Here is a 27,883-nt window from a genome sequence, read left to right as displayed (position 1 = left end):
GCTTACTGGCTTCAAGAACAGTGTTTAGACACAGAATTACTGTAAAAATCATACTGTACTTAGTACCTCAGCATATTTTTATCAAATTAAAATCACAAAAATTAAAACAAAATAGCATTTTAAAAAGATTTTTGTCCTCTAGTTCCAAAACTACTGTTGATACATAAAATAAAAACATTTCTTAATGATTACCCATTTGAGAGACTTTACATAAAATTATGGTATCTCCTAGAAAAATTTAGATGAGAAAATTTCATTCCCCTAACAAATTCAGTGTATAAAACTGCAAAAGAAAATCAAGCAATGAGAAAAATGTGGAAAAATACTGCAGAAGTGGTTAATACCTTTTGGGCTAGGATAATTCTTGACAAAATTCTTATATAAGCTCACCAAAGAAGGGATGAATGTGTGTAAAGCATTTTTGCACTCAGACACACGCGCACACACATATACACACGCACACCCTCACCCACACGCTTTTCTCTCTTTTTTTTACAATCAAATATATATAAGCGTAAGTTCAGCTTTCTACATATGTTAGTGTACAATAATTGTTTCACCTCATATAATTACATTTGAGTATTCTTGATTAAGAAAAATTCAGCAGTTTTTGAAAAGAAGGCTGCATTTACAGTGCATAGCTGTAACAAAAAACATCGTCATACAGTATGTACATAAATAAAAATACTCCATTTAACATTCGTAAATACTCAACTACTTTAGAGAATGTAGCAAATATACTATCTGTGCACACACCCAGATAGTTATATCCAACTCTCATTAATAATGTAACACCACGTCCGCTCATTAGAATAAATTGCTGAACAAGCTGCACATTTGACCATTAACAAGGCTTTGAAAATTTTGCTGTGGAAGATCAACGTTGTAGACATTTACATGGGTGTCAGAATTAAAAGATGAAACTTCAAAATGTTAGGGAAGCTTGAGCCTTTCATTTTCTCTTCTGCAAGGACTTAAAAAATAACCCACAAAAAAAGAAAACCCAAAGAAAAGAAAAATCTTAAAACAAAGCTAAAACAGATTGCAGGCGTCTGGGACCTGTGGTTTCTTCCGGATTGTCATATTATCACTGTGTTGTGAGAAGAAGCTTCATTTAAAAAAAAAAAAAATAATGCAGTGTCTGATTCCCAGACATCAGCAGCCATAGTTCTCAAATTTGTGGTTTTTTTTTTTTGTTTGTTTTTGTTCTTTTTTTGTTAAAATGCAGTATGTACAGATTTTGCAGTTCATCGTTGTACGTGTATCTCTGTGGAACTGCTGCCATGTCTCGTGGTTTGCATCGAACTCGCAAGGAACGCCCGGCTCCCCCGCCACCGATCACCCGCGAAAGCAAAGCTGACACCCATGGACACACGTGTGCTTACTGGACAGCCATCCTGCCTCTCCACTCATTGAGCAGCTGTGTTCATGTAAACCATGGTTCTGAACAGAGAGTGTAAAGTAGGAGAAATTCCTAAGTATGACTTTTTAATTGTCCATTATTGAAGGACGTGATGTCCGTGAGGTATTCGCCATCCCTCCATTTTCCTCAGGTGTGATGCATGTTACCTACGCAGGCTCCGCTGTGCCTCTTTAAGTAAACTATCAAAATCCATGGAGTCATACTTGCTTTTAGTGGAAGCAGGATCAAAATCATCTGAGTTTGAATCTGAAACCCAAAGGACGCAAGTTTAGATAAGAGGCAAGAACCACTAGCGAGTACTTACGTTATTTTCTCTGTGCAACAATACGAACAAGGCACCGCAGAAACAATCCAGTTACAACCACTACTTTATGGGATGATAAAAGCCCAGAAACAGTCATCAGAGCAGCTTTAGGTATGGATAGAGCTTTCTGGTAAGAAGCAGGACTTAACAAAAGTGGTACACATCATCAGCAGTGGGGGAGAACCATAAATTGCATGTACATACAGAGCAGGTAAACTCAAAACACACTGCTATATATAGGTCTCAAAGCAGTCCAGATAATCTTGACAGATGCTTTACCCACAACTTCTCCATTGTTTCGCAACTGTTGTTTTGCAACATGCAATATCCAAGACTTCCTTCTCCTGAGAAAGGTAATAGGGGAACGGTTCTGCAGAAAGCCAGGGCAGCCTGCGGGCAGCACACAGGGGACACTGCTGGTTCTGCCTGCCCTGCCTTGGGGTCTTGTACAAGTCACTACGCCTCCCTGAATCTCTGGTTTTGCTTCCACTCTGATTTTTTGGGGGTTTGCTTGTTTAGAGCATGAGCAATTCAGGGCAGGGCCCCTGCACTGCCATACAAGCAATCTCAGGTGGGCTCCTCAGCTTTTTGCAGCACATGTGATAAGTCATAGCAGCAACAACGGTCCAGCTCCTGTGCGATACCTGCTCCAGCTTTGCTAGTTGCTCAGCACAGACGTCAGTCTGTTCCTAGCACAGAGAAGGGATTGTACGTTTGTGACCATACAGCTCCAGCACGGGAATGACTGACATGGCTGCAAGCACTGAATTTCCTTTTGGAGTCATCCCTGCTTAACACTGACTCTCTCCAGTTCCTGTGTCGCAGCTCCCAGTTCCTGTGTCATAGCTCCTTTATGAAAGTGCCCTTTTCTTGCCATTTCTTGTGTTGAATTAATCAGAACTCCCCATCTACCACTATAAGACACACTGTGCATTAAATGTTCATTACAAGTTCTGTTAAGACAATATCTTCTCACAGAGGAGAGGTGTTAAACTTCTGACTACTATTTTCAAGTGTTTTCTTTCTTCTGTACTCAACCCAAGGCTGATTAATTCTCTCTGTCGTTGTACTAGCTCATGAATTTTAAAGTTCATCCTGCCATTTCCTTATGTAGCTCTATCAGATACTCTGCAAAATACAGGGAATGCAGTCTGAAGTAGAGAAGCTCAAGCTGTCAGCAGGACAAAGTGAAAATACTCTGCTCACAGATACTCTGGGAATCCCACTCAGTATGGAGAGACCTGCCAGGGAATACTCCCAGTGATGAATAATGTTCAAGAGGGTTCCCTTCAGACAACTTATTTTAAACCCCAGATTTTCTGAGATACAGAGACGACCCTGGCTTCCACTGCTGAAGATAAGTCAAATCAAGTCAAGACTTCAATCTGTTTTTACTGTTTTTATCAGCCTACATTTCGACAAATGCCTTGCTACCTTTTATATTTTCACCATCAACCCTATATCTCTTCAGCAGTCAATTGCCTTTTCTTAGCTTTACATTATCTGTTTGGCCACTGAAGTGAATTATAGCATATTCATTGTGAACAATGCATATCATCTTTATCATTTATTCTGAAAAGACATCAATTGGTTAGAAAAAATATATCTGTATTCACTTCCTGCATTGTACAAAGCCAAGGGCAGCACATACAAGATTTCATTAGCACTGTGTTACAGGGTTATGAGAGATTTTAATGACTGTGGTCATTTAGTCATAAAAAACCACAGTATCTGATTAATATGGGTTCAACAGCAAAATGTCCCATGTTATGTTATTCAGAAAAGAGTATCTCCCATACCTTTAGCCTATTTATATAGGTATTAGGAAAAGCTTAACATTTAATGAATACTTTACATTTTAAAAGGTAATTAAATAAGAGGTGAGTTTATAATATATCATAATATTACAGAGGATATTTTGGTAGTCTGTGTGGTCTCTTTATGCATATACTTAACATCAGTATTCCTGCTCTAAGACTTTGAACATCTCCAAACATCCTTGCAAGGGGAAGTATCACACCCTGAGCCAGAGCATAGGACAGAACCATACATTTTTGCCCAGACAGGACTAGGACAGACCCAGATGTGTTATTGCAGCCAGTATGCACACTTGGGACTGGAGTTATCACAGCATACTGGGGTCTGGAGACTGGAATGCGTACTGCCCCACATTAGTGGGACAGCAAACACCAAGAGATTTGCTAAGCTGTCCACAGGCTGAAGCCTCTTACATCATGACTGGAAGCCCCTGCAAGGAGACACGTTCATAGATAGATGCTTATGCATGATTTGAGAACCACCAGTTGAGATCCACGGCCTTTGCTATACTAAGGGTCAGATTTGGCCACAAGCCCTTCTAGCTTTCAAACCTGAGAAACTATGAATTGTGTTTAAGGAGTGTCTCTGGCAAGTTCTACACATCTACAGCACAACTCATGGCAAAGTAAGAACCCTAACAAATTTTTTGGGGTGAGGCATCTACTTTGTTCTCTGTTTACTGCTCATATAAATAAATCAGGTATTAGAACCAAGCAGTCATAGCACAGCAATGAATACTAAAGCGTGCAGGAGGTTTCTGTGGTGCTATCATTTCTATATGGAAATGTACTACTGAATATTGGGCACTTATTTTTGATTATGATGGAAATGGGCTTTACAAGAATTTTCACGGTCTGAAATATCTGAAAGCAGCCAGCTCAGATTAGAGCTCAGATTAGTAGACTTTTAAACTTCTTGCATCAAGTGAAAACCACTTCCTTTAATCCCCCCAATCATTTAAATAATATAAGCGGCAAACAAAAAAGAAGCAAACCCTAAATTCTCCTGAGTTACATGGTTCCAGTTATGTACTTTAATTCACATAGAGCAAAATACCTACCTAGGTCTGCATAGTTAGACTTGCAAAATTGCTTGCGTCCACAGAAGTACAGCTCAAAGTCAGGTTCATTTGACCTGCGTAAAGTGTATCCATTTTCAAGAGCAGCAAAGGCGTCACAAGTGTAGCGGTAGGTGATGAAACCATAGCTGTCTCTGCAATTGAAAAACACAGTTGTGAACAAATCTGAAAAGAGTTAACACACATTAGTGTAACCCCTTCCTGAAAGCAAGAACTTGCAGGAGATCCAGCAGTGGAAATGCCAGAAGTACTGCATCCATTTATCAGCATGATTGTCCTGTCATGCAGCTAAATACTTATTTCTGGGACAGGAAATCTCAACTAGCAAGATTAATAAATAAGGATGAAAGAAAACAAATAAGGTTTTGAACTCAGCATGTCATCTGTCACAGCACTTAAATTGGTAACTCCCATACCAGTTCTGCCATAGTTTTTTACATATGGCAGCTCCCAAACATGGAGTAATCTCAAAAGTTCTTACCCATCATCCCGCAAATTTACTGTGCACTCCTCAATTTCACCAAAAACTTCAAACCGGTCCCTCAGTTCTGTTCGGGTTGTATCAGGTCTGATTTTACCCAGATAAATCACACGACGTTCCTCCTGTTGAGAAACAGCCAACAGGGAAGGTGTATTTTTAACAAATGTGTAATAAAGATGAACCTATACATATATGCATGCAAATGCACACACATGGATGTGCAGAGGATGCATAATTATAGTAATAGTCTCTTGTGGAAGACCTACTGCATCTTGCTAGTAAGTGAAATAGTTCTCTCCTGGAAAGCATCTAAGGTATTTAAATGACACTGCATTTGTCAGGTGGTGTGCTCCTGGAAGGTTTCACTGCTTGCTGTCACTGTTCGGCTATACACTGACAGGCAGCTCCTTTTGTATCCTACTGCACCTTCTTCTCTTCCAGCCTTTCTATCACTTCCCCCCAAGACTGGAAACTTCCAAACCAGGAGCTCCCTTTCTCTTGCCATGTATACAATACTGGGCAAAACCCGTCTTAGTTGTGGAGTAGTATAAAGTAACACAATAATTGCATAAATGTACCATAAACAAAATGTATTACAAACATAACATTATAAACTCAGAGGACTCAGTAGCTGATTCATCCTTCAATCAGCTGTTCCACCATAATCCATACCTTAAAATAAGAGGGAAAACTGTTAGCAGTACAGAAGATGAGTTTTACTAAAACAAATATTTCTGGGGGGAAGGCAGGACAGTAAAATATATCCTGTGGTCACCATTACCTTTTTGTTTCTTCAGAAAAAAAAACCAAATGAAGTCCCTGACTTTTATAGGCTAGGGTGTTATTTGTATGTTCCTTCAACACTTGGAGGAAAGGATAAAAGATGCTTTTAAAACAATCGAGTCATGGTCATATCCTTCCTTCCTGAGTGAAAATGCTCAGCAGAATGACAGAAGGACTAAGAAGCCCTGTGAGATTCACTTTATGAATTTTTGGATCAACACTTTACTGAGGGTAGAGCCATTTAGTGAGCTGCAAGCAAAGCAACAGGCAAAAAGAGATCTTCAAACCACTGACCTTAAGGTAATCAGGGCAAAGAAGCACCAGCTACACATGGCTTGGGTGCTCAGCCTTCCTGTCTCAGATTGCCTCTGGCCTGAAGAACCCTGGCACTACTGGCCCTACTGCTCATCCCTTACACACCCGCACATTCGTCCCATAAATCAAACCACCACCACTACATTCTCAGCTGGCGTAAATCTGTCAGTCAGCAGAGCAATGTCAGTTTAAACCATCAGCTTTGGCACCTGAGACTTGCGCAGAATTTAGGTGCCAAATACCGAAGGAGCTATACTGACTGCTGAGAATTCATGACTATTGTAACCTGGAGGTGCCTAAAGGCTAATGGCACCTCAACTGTGCAATGCAAAAGGCTCTACGGACCTAAATATAGACTTGCATTCCTGCTCAGAAACATCCTTGCCTGAAGAGACAGGTAGCTTATAGTGTTACAATTCAGATACAGCATGAAATGTATCTTCTCCATGAGTGCCCACAGAGGCGTAAGGCACCAGTCATTCCTGGACCACGGACAATAGGATTGAGATCAGACCAAAACACATGTAGAAACAGAAATGATCCTGATGCTTCTTCTTTACTTGTTTGAGCATTCATTTGAGATAAAGGGACCATTAGAACTCTTAGTTATGGGGGCCCAAAATCTTGGCTCCCTGTTTCCAGGAGAGCCCTCTGTTCCCAGGAACTGCTTAATGCAAAATAAATAAACAATTCCTGCAGCAGGAAGCTGAAACTAATATATCTGCTTCCCAACAGAAACTCCTTCTCACTAGCACACTCAGTCAACTATTTTCACTGACTCTTTCTGGCCTCACAAATCTCAGGGGCTCAGATCCAGTTAATCTAAGCTCCTGAGAAATGAAAGTGAGTTTAAAGCTCCAGAAAACAGAGATCCAAGAATCAAACACTTCTACCCAAAAGCCCTACCCACTAAGGTAGGGCACAAGAAGTGACCACTGGAACCACCTGGGTCCTTCATAGCTCCCTGGTCAGCCCAGCGGAGTCCCTGGTTGCTCTACCAAAGTATGTATATGCTCTCCTTAATCAATGGGATGGGGTAAGTATCTCATTTAGATGCTTGAATCTACTGCCTCTTTTGATTATATAAGGAACCAAGGTGACTGCCTTGGTAGTCCTCTATAACCCCGCTGGGACAGACACTTTCATTTTTAAATGTTACGCCTTCCAAAGTGCATGGCCCAAAAGGTGCCCTTGTTCTCTGCCATAGCAGCGCAGTTTGGAGAAGCCAGCATGGCTAAAAGAAGGACAAGTGTGCTCATGGGTGGCCATAAATTTAGGGAAGAGGGGTACTTTCCAGACAGCTCCTGCTTTTTATGTCTGTCTCTACTGTGTCCCAGTCCCGATCCCTGACCCTCTTGACAGAGGCGTTTGGGCAGGGCTTCTGCAAAGCAGGGACTGTGGAGTGCAAGCAACAGAAATCTGCATTTCTTCCATTTTCCCCATTTTAATTCTGCTTACTTTCAGTATGGTTGGGTGCCATAAACTTCAAAACCAGGAAAATCTGCATATGCACAGTAATTACTTTTTCAGACTGTTTTACCAAATCAAGGATTTAACCGCACTGAAACACTTGATAAGAAACAATTCCATTGATACTTGCTATTGAACCTAAATGACTGACCAGATGGAGCAGAACATAACATAGCAGACTGTCTAATATACTTTAGCTGAGATAATACATCTCGACTGAAAAAACATAATGTTTCACTCACTGACATGGAGATTGTTATATTACAGTGTGACGGAAATAACTATTGCACGCTCTTCCATAAGTCTGTGTGCATGCCTGCACAATTTTTCCTTCTTCTATCTCTCTAATAACCTTTATATCGCTAATATCCCTTTAAGACAACTGTAATAAACCAAAACTGAACAATTAAAAAAAAAGCCTGTTAAACTATCATTAAGGGAATAAGTTAAACCTGCAAAATTAAGGAAATTCAAATTTAAAGCTGAAATGCACCATATGTCCTCCACGTGCACACATGAGGAGATGTGTTCAAGTATTTTTTTTAAGCAGAGTGCCATGATGGTATAAGATACTGGAGAACACAGGATTCATACAGCATTGTCTTTGTCTTGGTTAACTTTGGGTTATTTAAAGCAACTATGAGGAATGTATTTGTATTCACAGAGACACCTGCCTTTTATTCCCATTAATAGTAAGAGCTATACAAGCCTAACAAGATTACAACATACCTCTAAATGTTAAAGACCTTTATTTTATAATAAGTTACATGCATAAGTCCATATGTGCATATTAAGTATGCTTTTTACTGCACTTGTTAGAGGAGATGATGTATGACTTGGAAACCTAGAGAACGGCAGAGAAAAGCTTTTGTTTTCAATTTAATGTGGGCAGAGGGAACCTGCAGGGAACTCCAGAAGACACCATTCATACTTCCCTCTCAAAAGTGCAGGTGATTTATTTTGCGTCCTAAGCATTAAGTGTAGTACATTGCTTTGCCAGGTAAAAAAGGGAAGAAAGAAGAGTCCAGCCAACTCCCTCAGGCCCAACATGTCTGTCTTCTTTCAGTTTATCTAAAGCTCCTTCTTCATAATCTTGCTCTTTCTTCCTTTCAGTAAAAACATGTGAATAGGCAGATGTGGCAGAAAACCTCAGACTGACAAGCAGTATTTCAAGTCTCAAATGAAAATACTAAAGCATTAGAATGCCAAGACTTGAGAAAACAGGACCAGGATATACCTTACACATCTAAGGGTCAATAAAGGGACCACTCATCCTGCAAAACGTTCACTGATGCTAAGAATCTTTTTGTCTTGTAAAGGCTTCCTCCAAAACTTTATTTTGTTTTCCCTTCCTTATTCTTAATCCTTTATTTCACAAGGAATGAAAGCAAAAACCATTAGATGTATTAGTTTTTGCATCTTTTTTTGCACTAGGCTTCTTCACCCAACACTTGTTTGCTTTGGCTGCCCGTGGTGCTGCTAAGCAGGGTCTGTGGGAACTGAAGGCAGCCACTCCAGAGGTAACACCGCACAGTGCTGCTGTCCCTGTTTTCCCTACCACTTTTTGTCTGCACATCTGTGGTGCATACCTAGTTCTCCAAGAGCCAGGTAATGCTGGCTGAAAGAAATCCAGGGGCATTTTAAAGCTGGGGTCTGCCATGGGCTTGTCAAAGGCTCTGCTGCTTCCTCCAGCACGGGTGGCTGGGCCTGTGTTGCCTTCCATGCCAACTGACTTCTCTCCTCGTCCAGCAGAAAGCCATGAAGACTTCTATCCTTAGAGCTGGAAGCCAAATACCATTCTGAAAGTGCAATGGGAATGGTTGGACAGAGTTTAAAAAATAGAAATGATATGGATGGAAAAAGCCATTAAAGCTTAAGATTCTGACATAATAAGAGAAATTTTCTTTAGATTCTGTATGAAAGAACAATCAGTGTGACCTGTGGGCAAGTACGAATGGCAAAAGGAAGAATCATGAAAAATGGAAAAAAAAAAGAAAGAACGTTGCACAAAATTGTCGAGTGCTGCTGTGTGGCTAACTGAGGACTGGAACTGTTCAGCCACACTCCATGGTGACCGCTAGAAAAATAATGGACCGGTAAACCTCAAGATTTAGGTAATCCATTTGATACATTTTCAGCAACTCACACAGCAAAGTTAGAGTGCCTGGGATCAAGGCCATCAAGATGAGCAACGACAAAAAAAATTCAAACTAAATATACAACATACATTGGATCCTTCATTAGTGGAAATGTGCTCCATTATAGACTGACTCTGGTTTTAGACTTCAGAGAAGCCAAGCACTCATTTATGAAACCACCTTTCTCCTGCCTTCCTGTTGTAGGTCAATTTATTTCCTTTGAAACCATGTGTTTCTTTCCGCTGCAGTGGCCTCACAGCGCATTTATCTTCTTACTCTCTCTGGGACAGGGACTCTTGATACTTGTCTCAGGGAGGCTGTCAGCACTTAGAAATTAAAAGTAGTAATGTTAATAGTAATTTTCTACTCAGGTATAAAAGGTGATTTTGTTATACCTCCTGGCAGCAGCCAGCACAGGCAGTAAATGAGCTGCAGGGAGGATATGACTGTAAGTCAGCATTGTGGCCAGAGCGGCGGAGTAGCAGAGATCCAGAACACCAGGCTGCTCATCAGACAGTTCAACCTCCCAGCCCTGGTGCACCACGTCAATGGGGAACCACAAACTGGTGACTCCAGAACTGAAATGTGCTAACTGTATTTCTGATGCCACGCCTTGGGAAGTATTTGCCGCATGGTCTAATGAGCTGCTGAATAAAAGCCCACATAACTCTGAAATTTCCTGGGGAGTGTCAGAAGAGAAAAGGGGTCCTCAGTCTTCTTGGCAAATCACTGTGATCTGCCTTGGTTGGGGGCTGGATCCCAGTTTCTACATAGCCCTAAGTCGACTGTCCTGTCCTGCGGTTGCTCCTCATTTTTCATGATGAATGTGTCTCCACTATGATGCGGTTAGCGTTATGAAGTTAAGTAAGTCTTGGTGGCAGACCATCCTTATGTTCAATGAGGACCCATTCTAAAACAAAATAGGGACCCAGTGAAATAAATCAAGTCAAGATCAAACTAAACTATGCTAACATTTGCTCAGTTAGCAAAGGCATCACAATCAAAAGTGTTACTCTCTAACGGAAAAACATCTTGTGGGCTCGGCATATATGTTTCAAGTGTGACTGCTCAAAATTAAGACCCCAATCCACAAAAAAGGCACTGAATCTCCAGTAACTGGAAAGGGCAAAAGAAGAAAAGGAAGAGGAGAAGAATACCACAGTACCTTTTGAAGTCAAGCCACCTGTATATAGCTGTAAGTCTAGGTAGGAATTCAGGAATCCATACAGGGAAATGCTAGCCCAGGCTTCTAGCTGATCTGAAGCTACTGCAGCGAAGATCTTGTGTGCAAGACTGAAGGGGCAGCCCTCTAAACACGCCTCCACCACATAGCATGAGCGCAGGCTTCTAAAACAAGCCTCCTCAGCATTCTGCCAATATGCCTTCACGTCTGCCAAAATACAAGCTGCCTCCACAATCAGAGGCCATTGCTGCACATATGGTTTTCACAGATTAAAATATGTGAATTTTTTTCGCATTTCTTTTTCCTAGGTTTCCCACTCTTGTTGTCACATGGAGACTTATTCTAGATATTGAACCAATAATACCTGATGGCTTTTAGCTCAGTCATAACTTCTGTTCCCTTTCCACTGTGCATCTTTTCTACAACTAACTCCTGAGATCATAGCATGGTCTTCTCAAGAAGAAAAGCCACCTGCCCTGCCTAACACCTGAGGCATTAGTACTGCCCAATCTTTGAGCCATTCTTTTAACAGTATCTGGAGGTATGTGGCCATGAATCAGTTCTGGCAGCACGAGAATGGGCTAGAAAGAAAATAAAAAAACTCCCCAATGCAGAGAGCAAAGAAATCTAAATTTATGGGACTGTAGAGAGAGGTCAAGGAAGGAGAGAGGAGATTCTTGTGGCTGAACAATAAATGAGTTGAGTCCCTCCAGAAAGAAAAGAAAAGAGCAACACAGAGGAGACCCATAAGACAAAAGGAGTAAGAAGAGGAGCAGAGAATGCTAGAAATAATACAAATTTTATCACTGACTTCATGGGGTCAGGGCTTCTGTTCCTCTGCTGTCCCCTAACCCCTACTTATTTGCACAGGGAATAAACTGGCACAATTCAATGCAGATTTTTAATGTAAAAGTGTTTTCATCTACGTCTCCTGCAGCTCTTACACAGGTGACTGGATTTTAAGTTTTTGCCATGTTCTGTTTATTGATCTTTATTTTTTAGTTCTGATTTATTTTTGTTTATTAATACATAATTTCATTAATGATGCTAATTATCATGACAATGCTCACTGTAGAAAGAAAATAAATTCCTTGGTTTTGAAATGTCTAAAATTTTTAACATAGGAAGTTATGATGCAGCATATCTGGAGCTTTTAAAGTTTCTTTTCTTTCCTTTTTCCTTTTCTGTTGATTAGCTACTTGCCAAATATTTATTTGTTTTAAACTAAATAAAATTTTCTACCTCCTCAGCAGGATTCATGTTTATTTATAGCGGTGAGGTACAGTAATTGAGAAGTAGTAAGATACACCCATGACAGAGGTCTACCTGAATCTCTAATTTGTGTTAGATCTAAGAGAGAACAGCCAGTGTAAGTTACGATTGCTGGAAGGTAGTGTTCATCTCTAAGCAGATGGAAGCCAGATATTTTAAAACTAACTGCAACAATTGACTTTAATAGCCCTGTCTGAAGCCAAGCAAAATCATTCCATTGCCTTCACTGAGTTTCAGATCAGCACAGCAGAGCATGTTATAGCTCTAAATCTCATGCTTTACAAAACAGGCCTATCACCCACACTTTGTAGATAGGACACCTGAAGCAAAGACAAGTGAAATGATTTGATGAAGCTCACTAAGAACAACAGTAGCAGAGACAAAAATAAGAAAATAAAGGTGTCTATTCCCTCCTAGAACTTCTCATTGCTGTAGACTACACCAGTCCGCCAATCTCTCCACACTCCCAGTTCTGTAGGTGTATTAGGAGAAATGCTGCTGAGTATGTGACAAATCACCTTTTATTACAAAGTCCACTAAAGGCACTGGAAAAAAGACCTATTCATTTTGGTGAGCCCTGGACAGAGCACTACGGGAAAATCTGGAAATGAAGATGAAGTGCCCCAGTCTGCACCAGTTCATGCAAGAGCCAGGGCACAGCCAGACCAGCAGTGAAGGTACAACTGAACAGAAAGAGCAGGACACAGAAAACCAAGCGGAAAATGTTAAGGTGAGACACCAAATGGGCTTAGCAACTACAAGAAGAGTCCAGATTCACAGCAGCTCCCAATTTAATTTATCAAAACCATCACACAGTTGGCAATGGGGAACTAAACAGGGGCAAAAGCCACCTGTCCATTTAATAGCCATTCTTCTGTCCTACTCCTAGAACAGCCAAGAGAGCTGCTCATCCCCACGTGGGTATTTCCTTTGCCTCAGGTATTTCAGTTGTTTCACACAGAACATTGATGAACACAATAATTAAATAATACACATTCATTATGAAAGGGCCAGTGTTAGGTGACATTTTTAAATTGCATCATGTCTTCAGACTATTTATTTTGCTAAAAATAACTTAAAAATTAACCGAGTCACAGACAGGAAAAAAAAAAAAATTAAAGTCATGCCTTTGGATCCCAGTTTTGAATTCTGTTATCTGCACCCTCTGTATAGACAATTACAGCTACTGTGGAAGTCCAGCGATCGGTATGTAAGCTGACTCCTTCTATTGCTTATGTGAAAAACCAGAAATACAGAAAATAGACATTGATTACTGGCACTCTGGTAGGTGACATATAGTATAAAATGCAGGTTCACTGACAGATCTGTATAAGAAATAGACTGGTTCACTTTTAATTGTCTGTTGTCTGGGATGAAACCTTTTTCTAGTAAGCCCTCTGTATCTGTTGACTGTGAAAAACTTGAAGAGTTGCAATTTATAGAACCTGAAAAAATTAGTATTGTAACATCAAAAACACAAATAGTTATGAAAACACATATTTGCATAAAATTCGAAATATTAAGAAATACATGTATGCAGATTTTTATATTTTGTTTTTTCTTTTATAGAAAAGAAAGAAAATAAAGTCTGAGTTCTAGCTTTAGAAATCTATGAAAAGAAAGAGAAATCTATTTCAAAATGAAAGTTATCTTCACAGTGCTTACAATTGCTTTCTGCCTCTGTCTCTCCCTTTGTTTGGCCCTTTCAGATTCCCGTTTTTCATACTCTTTGCGGTATTCTTCCCTCTTCAGCCTTTCATGCTGATATTCCTCATAGCTGTCATATCTAGGAAACATAACTTAGTCATTAAATCAAGCACCTGCATTTGTAAATGTAAAATTAGTAATACAATTTCTGGAATGCTTCATTATCTCTTGAGAACCAGCTGCAAAGCAAACCAAATGCAGGCAAAATGCACTACCTGGGTCTGCGACTGTACGGTGATCTGGATCGCGATCTTGCACGTAAGGGAGAACTTCTGTATGCTCGGTGTCTACAGTGGCTGGACTCATAATAGCAACAAGATCTGCAGGAAGAAACACATTCACCTCTGTCATTCAGTTTGAATCTACTGACACCATTTTCTACCTCTTCCCCCAACTTACCATTTCTTCTAAGCTACCAGTGAGATTTTCCAGTGACAGTTTGTGATCTCCTAGTCAACTAAGGGGCCTCAAGTGATTCCCCCCCCCCCCCCCCCCGCCCTTCTGTAATGTTCCTTATTGAGGCTAACACAGAGCAGAGAGTAAGCCACCGTCAACTTCATCAGATAGGGACTGCAGCTAGATTGGCACCGGGCAGCTCACAGATAATGGGAAAGGTTAGTTTTGTACATCTCTCACCAATTGCTCTGCTGCTGACCTGACTGGCTCCACTCAGAAAGTGTAAACTTGGCAGATTTAAAGGATAATGGCAACAAGTGTTTCTGTAGCAACCCCGTAACCTTCAGAGTTAATCAGCTCAGGAGCAACAGAATGAGTTGCACTGGATTAAGTTACGTCTTGCTTTTTTCTTTCTTTCCTTTAAGTTGCTTTATGTTTTTGCTGTTTTCCTTCTTATTAACTACAATGATGATACATGAATTTGCTGTACCGTACCTTGAAGAGGATCTACTACAGGGCGACCTTGATCTCGATCGGGAATATGGAGAACGGGAACAAGACCTGCGTTGAGGAAAGGACCTTGATCTAGAGCGTGTCCTTTGGGATCTTTGAGAAAATAAGGATTTGGGTGGAGACACTGAATCTCTGCATGGAGAGTTAAAAGAAGAGCAAGAAGGCGATACATCAAATAATGAATAGGCTTGTGTCCCATCCCAAGGGTAGCATAGTTTATCACTTTCATCTTCACTGTCATCAAAGAGACCATCCATTGCTAGTCCTGAATTTATAAACATAGGTAGTTTGGAGAATTGTTCATTACTGTAATCACTGTCCCTTAATTCTCTGTTCTTATCTGCTTCTTCATCAAAAACAGCTTGGCTGGGGTGACCAAAATGCTTGTTCAGTTCAGCCCGAATTTCCTGGTCTTGGAGCTGTTTTCTGTTATTACCGTGGGAACCCTGCTTACTTGTCTGTAAAGTCTCTTTCTTGAAATACTGGTCTTGTTCTAAAGAAGAACAAATCTGACACTGCCACCCAGGTGAAGAATCCTTAAATTCTAGTTGTCTGGAGTCCTGAAGTTCCTGGGATATTTTAATGTGTATTTCCGATTTTGAATTCACAGATTGACAGTAGTCATGGTCACCAAACAGCCGCAAACTGGGCCGTTTTGTCTTTCTCTCCTCATGTCCACTGGACAGTACTGTAGTCTTGCTAAGCTGCGCGTACAGCTCAGACTGTTCTGGACCCTTCTTGGTTGGGTTATTTCCTTGAGAACCGGAAGACTCACTACAGCGGGGCTTTTTTGAAGGTGGTACAACAGTCTTGCATGATGACTTCGGCTTAGGTGAAGTCCTAAAAGGATTATCCTGGTTGGCTTTATGAGGAGGGGTCGTAGGTGGAGTTAGGCCTAAGGGGAAAAAAAGGAGGAACAAAATATTTTTAAGCACACAAACAACATTTATAAAGACAGCTCATGTGCTTCTTTAAAACAGATACAAAGCAAGACCCATTCTACCTCACTTTAATTTAACACTGCTAATACTGGGAATAAGAGCATTTAGGGTGTGAGACACCAAAGGTCTGGTAAGAACAATAGCAACAGTACTAATGCATTGCCACTAATCTTCAGCATCATTTCTGCCCCTCCCCTTCTTCCATGACATCCGCCTCTCTCTGTAGATTCTGATAGAAAAGATCAAGAGATAAAAACCAAAAGACTTTTTTGTTAAAAATAAAAAAGATTTTGATATAAAAATCAGAAGTCAAAAGACTAGCACTGTCAAAAACCTAAAGAAATTAGCAGACAAAAACCTGAATAAAAGCAAGCCTGAGAAAAATAAATGAGTGCTACCAAAGGAACCTCGGTAGGACGTAGAACTTGAATGTAAGAGAGTATAGCAACTCTACAACTCGACTGCAATGACTCTTTGTCTCCACAGTTCATTAACTTAGTAAACCATTGCTAATGTATGTATAATACATTCTTGTAAGCATAACTAATACATTTTGCCTAAAATGTGGTTCTGCAACTGAAACCCAAGTGAACAACAGGACAACCGCAACTGTAATAAACCATTGCATTTAGAACTAAATATTAGTGAGAGTCATGAAGTAGGGAGTTGAAAGGAAACAGATAAATATTCAAAGATACCACTAACTACCAGGATTGTTCACGTAACTGTAATAGATTATATTACTATGGTGAGACAAAATTGCAGGAAGGACTACAGCCCATTCCAGTAAAACCTGGGAACCAAAACAGCATCTTCCAATTATTTTTATAAGGGTAGACTATAACTCTCAATATTTTCTGTAGAAATGGTAGAATTTCTTCAGACTTTACAAAAGGATAACCCAGGGCACCAGGGCAGAGTAACAGCAAACTGCAGCCATTTTTCAGGAAATAATTACTCTTCAGGAAGGTACTTAGTACGTTATGTTTGGAAAATTTGCTTCCGTCCAATTGACCCTAATGTAATTTAGAAGTATATATGCTTAAAACTAAACAAATTAGACTGAGATTAGGGAGTTCTCCTAGCTAATCCAGACCATCCTTAAATGCTCCAGAGGCTGATGCTGCCCAAGATTTCTTCTTCTCACCCAAGCAATGAGCTTTCCATTACTTCCTTCACAGGAATGAAAAGAGAGGGCAGACACACTTACAGGAAATGTGTATTTCAAACATGGCTATAGAGTTTTGTTTTGTATTTTTAACTATGCAACAGAGCTCAGCAGATCAATGCAAATGGAACATGTTTTATAGTGTTTTGCTGTAAAGAAGAAAAGCGTCCATCAATGCATAGTGCTCCCTAAGGAGCATAAATGGAGACTGGGAGTCCCATTGCATTAGCTGCAATGAATTTGTTCCAGAAAAAAAAGATAGGAGTACCAAGGCATGAATACTTGATGTGAGAGAGAAGCTTGATTTTCTCTGAACATTCAGAAAAAATGTTTATGAGCTACCCATGGCTATGTGAAGACTTTGCCTAGTGACAGAAAAATCAGGGAAACTGAGGCAAAGATAATGACACCTAAAACTCTAGTTACCTCAAATTTGAATTTAATAGTGAAAAAGTTTTGTGCAAAGTCATCATTGTTAACCTATTTCCTTTGAGACCTCAGTTTTTTTCTTCCTTCCCAAAAATTCACTTGAGTCAGCAGTATGTATTTCACACCTTATCCACCTCAATAACAAAAATATTTGACTACCACATGAATTTTTGGTAAAATGAAGAGAACGGTCCTCTTTAAAATTCTGCAGTAATAATTTCCAGGTTAAAACTTCAGGCTCAGATTCAACAAAGATTTGAGTAAGCAAAGACTGTTTTCTAGATAAAAAATTCAGAACTGTCACTTTTACTCATGAAATTATACAGCCCATGAGAAGCTCTGGGGTTAGTTACAGGTTTTTTGGATGTAGTTTTAAAGAAAGAATGGAGCAGAAATACAACCACCCCACAATGAACATGCATATTTCAGAATTTCAGGCAAAGAAACCCCAGAGATAATCCAATATTCAAAATAAAATACTGTTTCCATTTTCACTTCTTTAAAGCTAGTGCCGGCAGGAAGCAAGCTAAACACAGAGCACAACGATTTCCAGTAGCCCGACAAGGAGTCCAAAAACCTTTAGAGGAGGGGATAAAAAAAACCCTACCAAAAAAGCCCTCGCAAAAGTACAGACTGAGCTAAATTTACTGGCACTTCTCTTGCTGGCAGAACTGTGCTGGGGACAGCCTAAGAAAGGGCTTCCTCGTGGCATTTTGGCTTTTTTCCTCGTTTTCAGCAGAAGCAGGAGGTGCACAAGCAAGGAGAAACGCATAAAAGTTGGAAAATGTTCATTTAACTTTTGAACACTCCTCCATCGGGGGACAGAGGAGGGAGTGAAGTTTTGAATTCATGTCACTGCTACAGAGTCCACCTTCAGCGTGTCCCATGACCAGTCTCCAAACTGTGAACTTTGAGAAAACAGTTGGCTGCACACTTGCTCATCTTCACGCTAATCCCTGGTAATCTTCACCGAGGGCCATGCTCCCACATCAACGGTGTTACAACATTCTATAACCGTTGGATTATTTCATATGTGCCGATTTCTCCGCCAATATGTACATTTTAGCGTTGACAGTACAAGGTATATTCTGTGCTCTCTCTTGAACTTAGCAGGTTTTGACAGATTTATGGAAGGACAGATGGCCATTACGGGCTGAAGGCTGACAAGAGGCAGTTCAGAGCATTGTTAACACACTTGCACAAACTCTCAGCAGTGCAGCACTGTGCAGAATGTAATTCAGACTATAGCTTTTTTATTGCTGCCTATTTTCTTTTGTCAAAAGAGCCTGCTGTGCACAGCAACAAATGGCTGCCATTACCCAGAATGTAATGGGTGTCAGACAAATCACGTAACACAAACAATCAAGAGTATGTAGGTCATATTTCAACAGAGCACAACCTTAGCAATATTTATGATTACTGCATTGAAATGTGCTCTATAATAAACAAGTACCTCTACATCACTCACACTTATGTACTTCTGCACAGCAAATCTGTTAGAAGTGGTACATACTCTACAATCATCCCCCTTAAACAGTCTTTTTTCTTTTTAAAGTAAAAGGCAAGTATTTTTTCATGACATGCTATAAAACCATTTTCTTTGTAGGGACTTTTCTTTAATTGAATGGCTTCGGTAAATGGTACGTTTGCACTTTGCCTTGCTCTGTCTATATACTATGAATGCACTCGGTGATCTTGTGCTTGAAAATAGCGTACATCAATTTGCCAGCGCTGCTGCCAAAGCAGCACCGCCCTCCCCATGTCTGTGCAACAAAAGGTGTCTGCATGTGACAACTCTGCCACCTTGGCCGAGCAACTTCTTTCAAGAAAGTCTCTGGGAGAGTGAAACTACTTTTGATACATTCCAAAACTTCACTAAAAAAAACCCTTATAAAGTCATTTAATTCAGCTAGGTTGATAAACAGAAATTAGGGGAGGGCCTTTGCATAAAATGTGACATCTTGACTGGTTAGGACTGATTTGCAATGCTGTTTTACATAGACACCAATCTTTCTAAAACTCTACTGTAACTGTTAGCATTTAAATGTTTGATGATGTTTGTTGTGCTTTGAGGGGGCTGAGAATTAGTGTCTTTTGGGGAACGCAGCCCTGGAACCTTTCTACATGTGCACTGGGCTTTTGAGAGGCATTGAAAATAAATTCTTTTATACCTTTTAAGTTTGAAAATGGATTGTAAGGGGAAACATTATTTAAGGACACTTAAAACACTGAACACAAGATAACAGTTCAATTCAGTAAAAGAATCAGAAGAGCTTTTGTGTGGCACAAGATTGCAGAAGCCAGGAAAATATAATAAAATTAAATAGCCATCATATAATAAAAAAGTACATGCTTGTTGAGTATTCAGTTTAATCCTGTTGTCAGCGCTGCAGAGAATAAACACAGACGCCTGAAAATATCAAATAATTTACTAGATTTTATTCCCTCTGGACAACTCTCTGCATCTCGTATCTCATTTTATCAGAAATCATTCTGAGGTCAAACAAGTTCTTATATGATAGATTTTAAGTATTTGTTCTGACAACTAAGAGGTAACACAAATCTAGAGGTGGGCAAATAGCAAGGTGTAAGTAACCTCAAGGATGCTCATGAATTCCAAATCACTATTCAAGCTGATTGTGTTCATACAGCCTTTTCTGTCATATTTTGGAGAAATCAAATTTTGCACCCAAGAAAGACTGGTGAGGAGTTTTATGCTCAGGTAAATTACAGGGATCTGTGTGCAAATGAGAGACTTTTCACCAAGTCACCTGTTGTAGATAAGAGGGTGGCAATCGCCTTCCAGTTACTGATCGAGCCTTAAGCTTGTAAACTCACTTCATGCACTTACATGATATCTTTGAGTATTTAGGAGTGAAGGTTTAAAAAGACACTGAGAGAACAGAGAGGGCTGAATTTCAAACATTGAAGAGCCATGCCATCTAACTTCTGGCATTTAGAAGTTCAGCAGAAAGTCTAAGACAATCATTGAGGAGCCCTCAATCACCAAGGGAAACACAGCCACCTCCAGAGGGTGAATCATCCTCCTAGTCCCTGTGCCTGCAGGTGCCCCCTCAACCTGACAGGTAACAAGGAGGAATGAGGTCTTGCAGTGACACAGAAATGCCCCGTGTTCCTGGAAGACATCAGAGAAGTTCCAAGCCCACGGCCTCTTAGCAAGGCATTGGCAATACTGCTAGCTGTGGAAACAACGGGAGAAGGACATCTTGCGAGCCTCTTACTCAGAATGAGACTCACCTTACACAGAAATTTCATCCACTACATTATCATCACCTAGGACTCCCTCCATATCGTGATGTTCTGGTCCATTTTCCTTAGAATAGCACTAGAAATCAGCTGCAGGAGTTGGGATTTTAGATAGCAATGGACTTATTCCTCTATCATAGGCCACTTATTTAAAGTGCATTCAAAGAATTCTTATGTGTGGCTTGAAAATAGTTTAAAGAAGTATTTGTTCCTTGTAATTTGACAAATCAATGTTTTGACAGTTTTAGGGAGGACGAAGTTACATTCACGACTACTAACAAATCTGTTGTAAAGCAAGATATAGCATCAGCAAGAGAACGGTTTCAGTTTGACTTTAGATACATGAATCCAAAATGTGTGTGTGACGAAGATTGATGGCTCATGTGGGAAATGCTTTTATTTATTTATTTTTCTACTCTATAGTTAATTCATCAGTGAGGGAACCAATGTTGTTTTCAGCAGAGAGATCAAGAGAGCTGCTATTTATATTAAAATACTTTGTGCTTCGATAGTGCGAGCAGCACTGCTAATGGTCTTTTCAATTCGGCAGTGAGATCAAGGCAACTCCTATTTAAATTATAATAAATAGTGCTTGTACTGTGCAAGCTGCCCTATATAAGGGCAATGAGCAATGCGGTTATCTGGATATAATTTGGAGTTGCCAGGGTCTCACTAAAGAACTCCAAGGTATTATTAATCACTATTGCCACTACTTTTTTCTCCCCCCCCCCCCCTTTTTTTTTTTTAACTGAAGTGGGTCCCAATTCTGCCATGATTTACTCACATATGCTGTAAGTTCTACAGTACTCGATTGTTTCTGTTATGTACTTGTCTGCTTCCAGCACAAGCAGACTCATGACACAAGACACTACTGAAATACAAATGAGTTAAAAATTAAGACATGCACAACCACTCATCTTTTTATAGATTTATATACGTATATGAATATAAAAATAAAATCTATGTGTATGTGAAGGCAGAGATTAATAAAGCTACCAAGTGATGAAATACAATCTCCTGGAACCTCCTCACCAGGCATTGTGAAGACCAGAGCAAGTGCAACGTGAATTCCAAGAGCCACCATCATGTACACTGCTTGGTAACACTTCCCCAACTCCCTGGCCACACACGCTCCACCAACTCTTCTTCTTCCTGATTATAATCAGTTTATTTTCTAGCTAGACTCTATTTACTTCCAGAGGGGAAAAAAAATCATGTTTTCATAGTACAACGTTCCTGTTCACATATTCACCCAGTTGTGCTGTTTCACAGCTTCTGACGCATTTTTTAATGTGCTAGTTCTCCTGGTTTTATTGTCTAAGACAACTACAGAGCTGTTTTGTTTCCTCCTCTGTGCACAGCTGACGGAGCAGAATGAATTTGGTAATACCAAGACCATTCCCATTGCCATTGTGGAGGCAATACTAGAGGACTATCCAGGGGTCAGACCGACTCCCAGTTTCTGTCTAGTCAGCTGATGGGAGGAGCAGGCTGCTGACTTTCTGGCTGGGAGAAAACATTGCTCCCTTCAGTGATTTCAACAGCTGCTTGTACCACTCTGCTGTAGTTACCTCATCTGCCCCCTTCAGTTGGCAGCACTAAGCACTGATTTACCAGTGTGCTTACAAATGGGCACCCTCGTGCAGATGTGCTCTCCAATAACGATAAAAGAGGCTCCTCCATGCTTCAGGCCTACTGGCACTGAACGAGATTATCCCACCGCACACAGTGAATTTTGCCATGTTTGTGTTGGTTTTGCAAAAAGAAAGTGCACTGGAAGGATGCTTCCTTTTGTCACAAGAGGAATGATTCTATGACTGCAGGCTTTCAGGACACGGCAGAAGAAAGCATGCATGTTTTAATGCTGAACTAATGAAGAAGTTTCTGAAAAAGCGAAATACGTTTATTGGGAGGTGAAAGCCCAAGTACATACACAAATCTAGCGCTTGGGCCTGCTCTCGTGTAAAGCTGCCACTAAATTTAGGGGCACCAAGCTGATTTACGGTACCTGAAGACATATTTTGCAATGCCCCCCAAAATGCCAAAGATCACGTTTATAATTCACTGTTATCCTGAGAGAAACACGTGCCAAGTACATCTCTTACTTTTCAATATTACATAACTGAGAAAGAAAACAGTCTTGGTAATAGCTCAGGTGGAGCTCAACGTGTGCTCTTGTGCTCATTTCTGGACACTTCAGGAAAACAGAGGCAAAACAGAGTTCCGAGGAAAGCAGTAAGACAGGTCTGAGTCTGAACGAATTGACTTTAGTGGAAAGAAGAGCAGATTAATTAAATGAGTGCAATGGGTAATGCATGAACTAAACCAGCACGTGATAAAAAAATCTACAAATCTTCAAAAGGTACAAACACCAGGGATCTGAACGGAGGAGGAGGATAAAGGGAGGTTGTGTGAAGTGTGCTAACGGAAGAAATAAAAAGAAAGCAAGAATATAAAATGAGTACCAATTTAAAAAAATTACCTCTAAGGTATGGAATAGTTTTTCAGTGGTAGAGGAGAAAGCTGTTATTTGTGACATATTAATCTAGAATTGACAAAGCACTGAAACATGCAGACACGTACAGCCCTAGACTGGCCTGGAGACAGACTGGATGACATAACTTTTCCATCTGTAACATCTATTACACTGTGCTGTGGGGTTTGTCTTTGAAAGATGGTGCTCAGCAGTACACAAATCTATGGGGAAATGGGGAAGTAGAACAGATAAATGGTTTCATTCATATTTTCCCAGAAATTATGCTCTCTTGTGTAGGTTTGGAGCCATATTTTCAAACACATTCCTTCTCAGGTAACTGGATGAAATGTCAATGCTAAACTGCACTGAAGTTAATCTACTGGAGACCTCTGTGAGATCTCAGTGTACATGTGGTATATTAAAATGAACAAACACACACACGAGCCATGCTTAAAGGAAGAGCCAGCACTCCCCATTTCTCACCTGCAGTTCCAGAGAGTTCCACACTTAAGGTTTGTTCAATATTCTTGTTCTCAAATGGGGAACCCTTGGGATCACTGGAAGACAGGGCACATTTATAAAAACAAGCTGAAATGGAGTTGCTGTAGCCAAAATCTATTGAACCCCCCTCCCTTTTATAAATGTTTGCACTTTTTAGTACTTACTTTGGTGACTCGGGCGTCAATGGAAGTGATAAACTTGTTGGTTTGGCTATAGGGAAAAAGAAAACGATTATGGAATATTTAAACACTCCATAACGTATACTAAAAAGATTTGTTTTTATTTTGGTGCTGGAATCCTATGTTAGTCGGTTAGGGCTGAGCTCTAATAGTTTAATAGCCATTTCAGTGTATCTTAGATAAATAAGGAAACTCATCCTGATTCCTTATTACTGGTACCAAAAGGGCACCTAAATTTCAATAATGATTTACATCAATTACTGTACCTCTGAAATATAGTACACAACCCAAATGCCAAGAATGTTTCTGAAGAAGAGTGGTACATGTTAGAAATCAATGAAGAACTCTACAGGATACACTGTGAAAATGTTATTTCTCTCAGAGTTAATTTAGACTACAGTTCACGTTTTATTTGGAAACAGGAACAGCAGAGTAACTACGAAGTAACAGAACGTTATGAATATTCAGTTAATTTTACTTCTACAATATACAATTTTATATATAGCACTGAGAATAGGTTGTTTCTATGAGGCCAGAGTCCAACCAGTTATAGTCCAAATTTTTGCAAATTATCCTGCAAACTATGACAAGCCACAGACATAGTCACAGATGGTTAAAAATGGGGTTGAAGCTCTCAGCACTACAATCCCAACATATGCAAAAAACGAAGCTCTAGCTATAAAAATACAAGTCTTCGTAGCTTTTATTCATGCAAACTTGTATTTTCCCAATGCAAGTCAAGAACTAGGATACTGTAATACAGCTAAGATTCCTTTAATTGCCAGTAAAATGTTTAAAAATTAAAAATAATATTACTTGCAAATTTTACTTTTCAGAAGTTAGATTGATGTTTAAACGCAGAGAGCATTGTACCAAGAACAACAGCAGGGGATCTCTGCTGCAAATTCATTACTTAAGACAAAATGTTCCCCTTGAACACTCCTGCACTGCAGATCTTTTGTCCAGAGCGTCACTACTGCATATTACGTATTCATTCCAGGCTTGTAGCTCCCATCAACATTAAAGGATTTTATATGCAAATTGATTACTTTTATAAGCTCTAGAGCATTCCTGAAGTAATATTACATTTTTTTAAAAATTAACTCATTTCTCAAGAGCTACATATTGTTTCTCCTCCTCCCCATATGAAAGTTAGAAATGGACGCTTAGGTGTTCACCTCAGGTTCACCTTCCTCAGAAGCCACCGCCGGAGTGAGGAGATGCACCTCAACGAGTTATTTGTCTGATTCAGCACTGCCGCTGATTTTGCATAAAACCAGACGCGGTAAGACTGAACGTAACCTGACACATCTTTGTGTGTATTTTATATACATCTAGGGATACTAATGTTTGCCAGTGGCTACCTAGAGGTAAAACTGGCTTTAAAAAAAACCAGACCTTACAGTAAGGCTCTGGAATAAAGTTTTATACAAAGGCTTCCACTTTTTTTTAGAGGATAAAAGTCTACATAATCTTAGCCAATTTAGGCTTTCTAAGGAAGCTGAATGTGTAAGAGCTATTTAAGCCTCCAAAAAGTCTCGTTCTAGCTCTCATTAGTCCCACAGAATAGTCCCACATCAGAACATATACATATATATATATATATAAAATTCCGAAGCGCTGAAGCACAGTGCAAATCTGCTAGAGATGGGCACAGAACCAAGGCGTTATCTCACACTTGTATGTATTCGTTATGGGCAGATATCACTGAACTCTCCCACTGAGAAATTCACATACCAAAACACCCATCATTTTTCTTACTGCTAGGCAAGGGCTTGGCCAAACAGTATTCCTGCAAAGGATTCGTCCTCACATACAGCTATTGATAGTGTAAATATTTAGCCAAGACACTATCATTTTCCATGGTGCCTGTTTAGTAGAGTTTCAAGGTCTACTGTGGTGTGTTTTTTTCTTATTAAGAAGGATTCACACGAAGTTGCTTGTCCCTGTAAATTGAAAACATTCAGGTTCAAAAGAACTAAGTTTCCTCATGGGCAAATTTCAATGCAAAACCACAGATGATCTTTGGCATGAATGGGTTTGTGGACATTCCCGTGGGTTTGCAATATGTTTGCAACAGTAACCCTAAAGGAAAATACCGTTTGACTTATCTTTTGTGTGCTTTCCCTAACTTTGAAAGAAAATATCAGACCCTGATTATTTTTTACAACAGAAGGAGCCAATTTTCTTGTACTTTTGATTAAATGTATGAACAAATGACTGCAGGTCTGCAAATATCAGTTAAATTTGCAAGGTTGATTCTGCATGAATTGACTGTCCAAGCTGAAAGCATTATATTCTTATATTTCTATTATATGCAAATCCATTGATATTGAAGTCATATATTGGTGTATGAGGCAAATTCAATGAAAAAAACAACATTTCGGAAGCCTGTAAATTAAACCGCAGGAATTAAAGAAGAGAGTAATTTCTCTCTGCCTGCAATTTCACCTGCAATACCACCAAAGTCACAGCCATCTGTTAAACACTGGTAAGTTAGCTATATGTCCCTTTGGACTTTCCTAACCTCTCCTTCCGCGCTGCTTCCACAACCCAACGTGCCCTGCTTATTTGCGCTGAATCTACACAATTGCCTCAGCTGGGGAAAAAATGCAGCTCTGATCTGAATAGGAAGATTTTATAGTCCATATTTACGTGTGTGCGCATACATCTATGTATGTGTATAACATACACGTGTGTATAGCATGTTATACATGATATACCTTATCACGTATCACCTTAACACCCAACAGTGTTAATAAAGCCCCCTGTAACTTCTGGCAGGTCTATGTTTCAGTACCATTGCAGCAAGAGACCCAGGTTTTACACATGCAGTTCAGTCTGGATTTTGCTGTGAAGCAGACTGCTGAAGCCATCCAGAAGGAGTAGCAGTTGGCATCCAAGAAGCTCTAGGGGCAGTTGGATTTCCTTCTTACAAGAAACATTGTTCAGAGAATTTGAGACCATAATGGGGAAAACCATACTTAGGATGTCAGAATGTACAGCTGCGAGAAGGGTATTTAGTGGTGGGAAGGGAAGATTATTTTTATTAAGTTTGCTTATACTTCCTAGTGAAGAGTGAAAAAATAGATTTAATGGGGGCTGAAAATGCGGGGGTGGGGGGGGCGGGGGGGAGAAGAAAAAACATATACAGTTTACAATTGTTGCTTTAAAAATACCAGAACAACACATTTAGGGTCATATCCTGATCTCTGTTGCAGCCAGATAACTTCCATTGACTTTAGTGGAGTCATCCAGGATTTGTACTGATGTGACTGAGATAGGCACCTAGCCTTCCAGATGCCAGGCCAATATATATACATAGATGTATTTTAAAGTAACAGTAACTTTAAAAAGAAAGCTCCCTTTGGGCTCGTAAGCTTTTACAGCTTTCCTTTATCTTGGGAAAACAGGCAGGGGAAGAGGGGGAGAGAAAACAACAGAGACGGCTTTAAGTTCTTGCATCTCTGTCACAGAAGCTACTTGTAATATAGACCAGTTCTTTATGCACCGGGGGATACTAAAAGTCAACACAAGTGTTTACTTTTGGCCATAAAGAATCTAAAAAGAGAGAGAAAGATCAGGATGGCAGCTAAACTTTCAACTATTTACAAAATAAAATTACAAACCGGCATTCCAGCTTTAACAGGAATGACACATTTATTGCTTCCTCTGTAGCAGTGAGCACTATTTATTGTCTCTTAAGGACTATGTGGCAGGTTAACAATGCCTTCAGTTTTACACTAGCAAAAAAGAAAGAAGCTCACTAATGAACTGGCCTGCCCAGCTTGTTTAGGGGTATAATGATTTCTTAGTGGTACAGTACTCTGTGAATAAGTATCTCCAGCTAGCTTGGTATATTACCATGTGGTATTTGTTAAACTTTTGTCTCCTGAGATTCTTTTTCTGAGGCTGGGTGCAATAGAGACAGGATTAAAGGTGTTTAAAAGCTAAATCTAGCTAACTAATTCTAACTTCATTATACTGTTTTAAAATTTTCCCTACACAGAAGAGATGCCAGATTTACAATACTAATCCAAA

General features: G+C 39.8%; 1 protein-coding gene across 3 annotated transcripts in view; it reads right to left on the bottom strand.

Annotated features, from left to right (window-relative positions):
• Window positions 1-1,189: 1,189 nt before the first annotated feature.
• Window positions 1,190-27,883, bottom strand: part of PPARGC1A (PPARG coactivator 1 alpha) — a gene marked incomplete at its 5' end in the record, with an annotated part of 169,814 nt that continues 143,120 nt past the window's right edge. For 2 of the 3 annotated variants that reach the window (XM_082316293.1, XM_082316295.1), the window contains 8 exons: window positions 1,190-1,669; window positions 4,606-4,757; window positions 5,105-5,226; window positions 13,931-14,051; window positions 14,188-14,292; window positions 14,864-15,776; window positions 23,646-23,719; window positions 23,828-23,873. In XM_082316293.1, coding sequence (XP_082172419.1) covers window positions 1,566-1,669; window positions 4,606-4,757; window positions 5,105-5,226; window positions 13,931-14,051; window positions 14,188-14,292; window positions 14,864-15,776; window positions 23,646-23,719; window positions 23,828-23,873 — 1,637 coding nt within the window. In that variant the 3' untranslated portion in view covers window positions 1,190-1,565. The remainder of the gene's footprint in view (window positions 1,670-4,605; window positions 4,758-5,104; window positions 5,227-13,930; window positions 14,052-14,187; window positions 14,293-14,863; window positions 15,777-23,645; window positions 23,720-23,827; window positions 23,874-27,883) is intronic. The other variant, XM_082316294.1, reaches the window with a different exon arrangement.

This window comes from Platalea leucorodia (assembly GCF_965183815.1).
Source record: "Platalea leucorodia genome assembly, chromosome: 6".
Taxonomy (NCBI): domain Eukaryota; kingdom Metazoa; phylum Chordata; class Aves; order Pelecaniformes; family Threskiornithidae; genus Platalea; species Platalea leucorodia.
The sequence above is the reverse complement of the archived record's forward strand: the minus strand, read 5'-3'. Positions and strand labels throughout refer to the sequence as shown.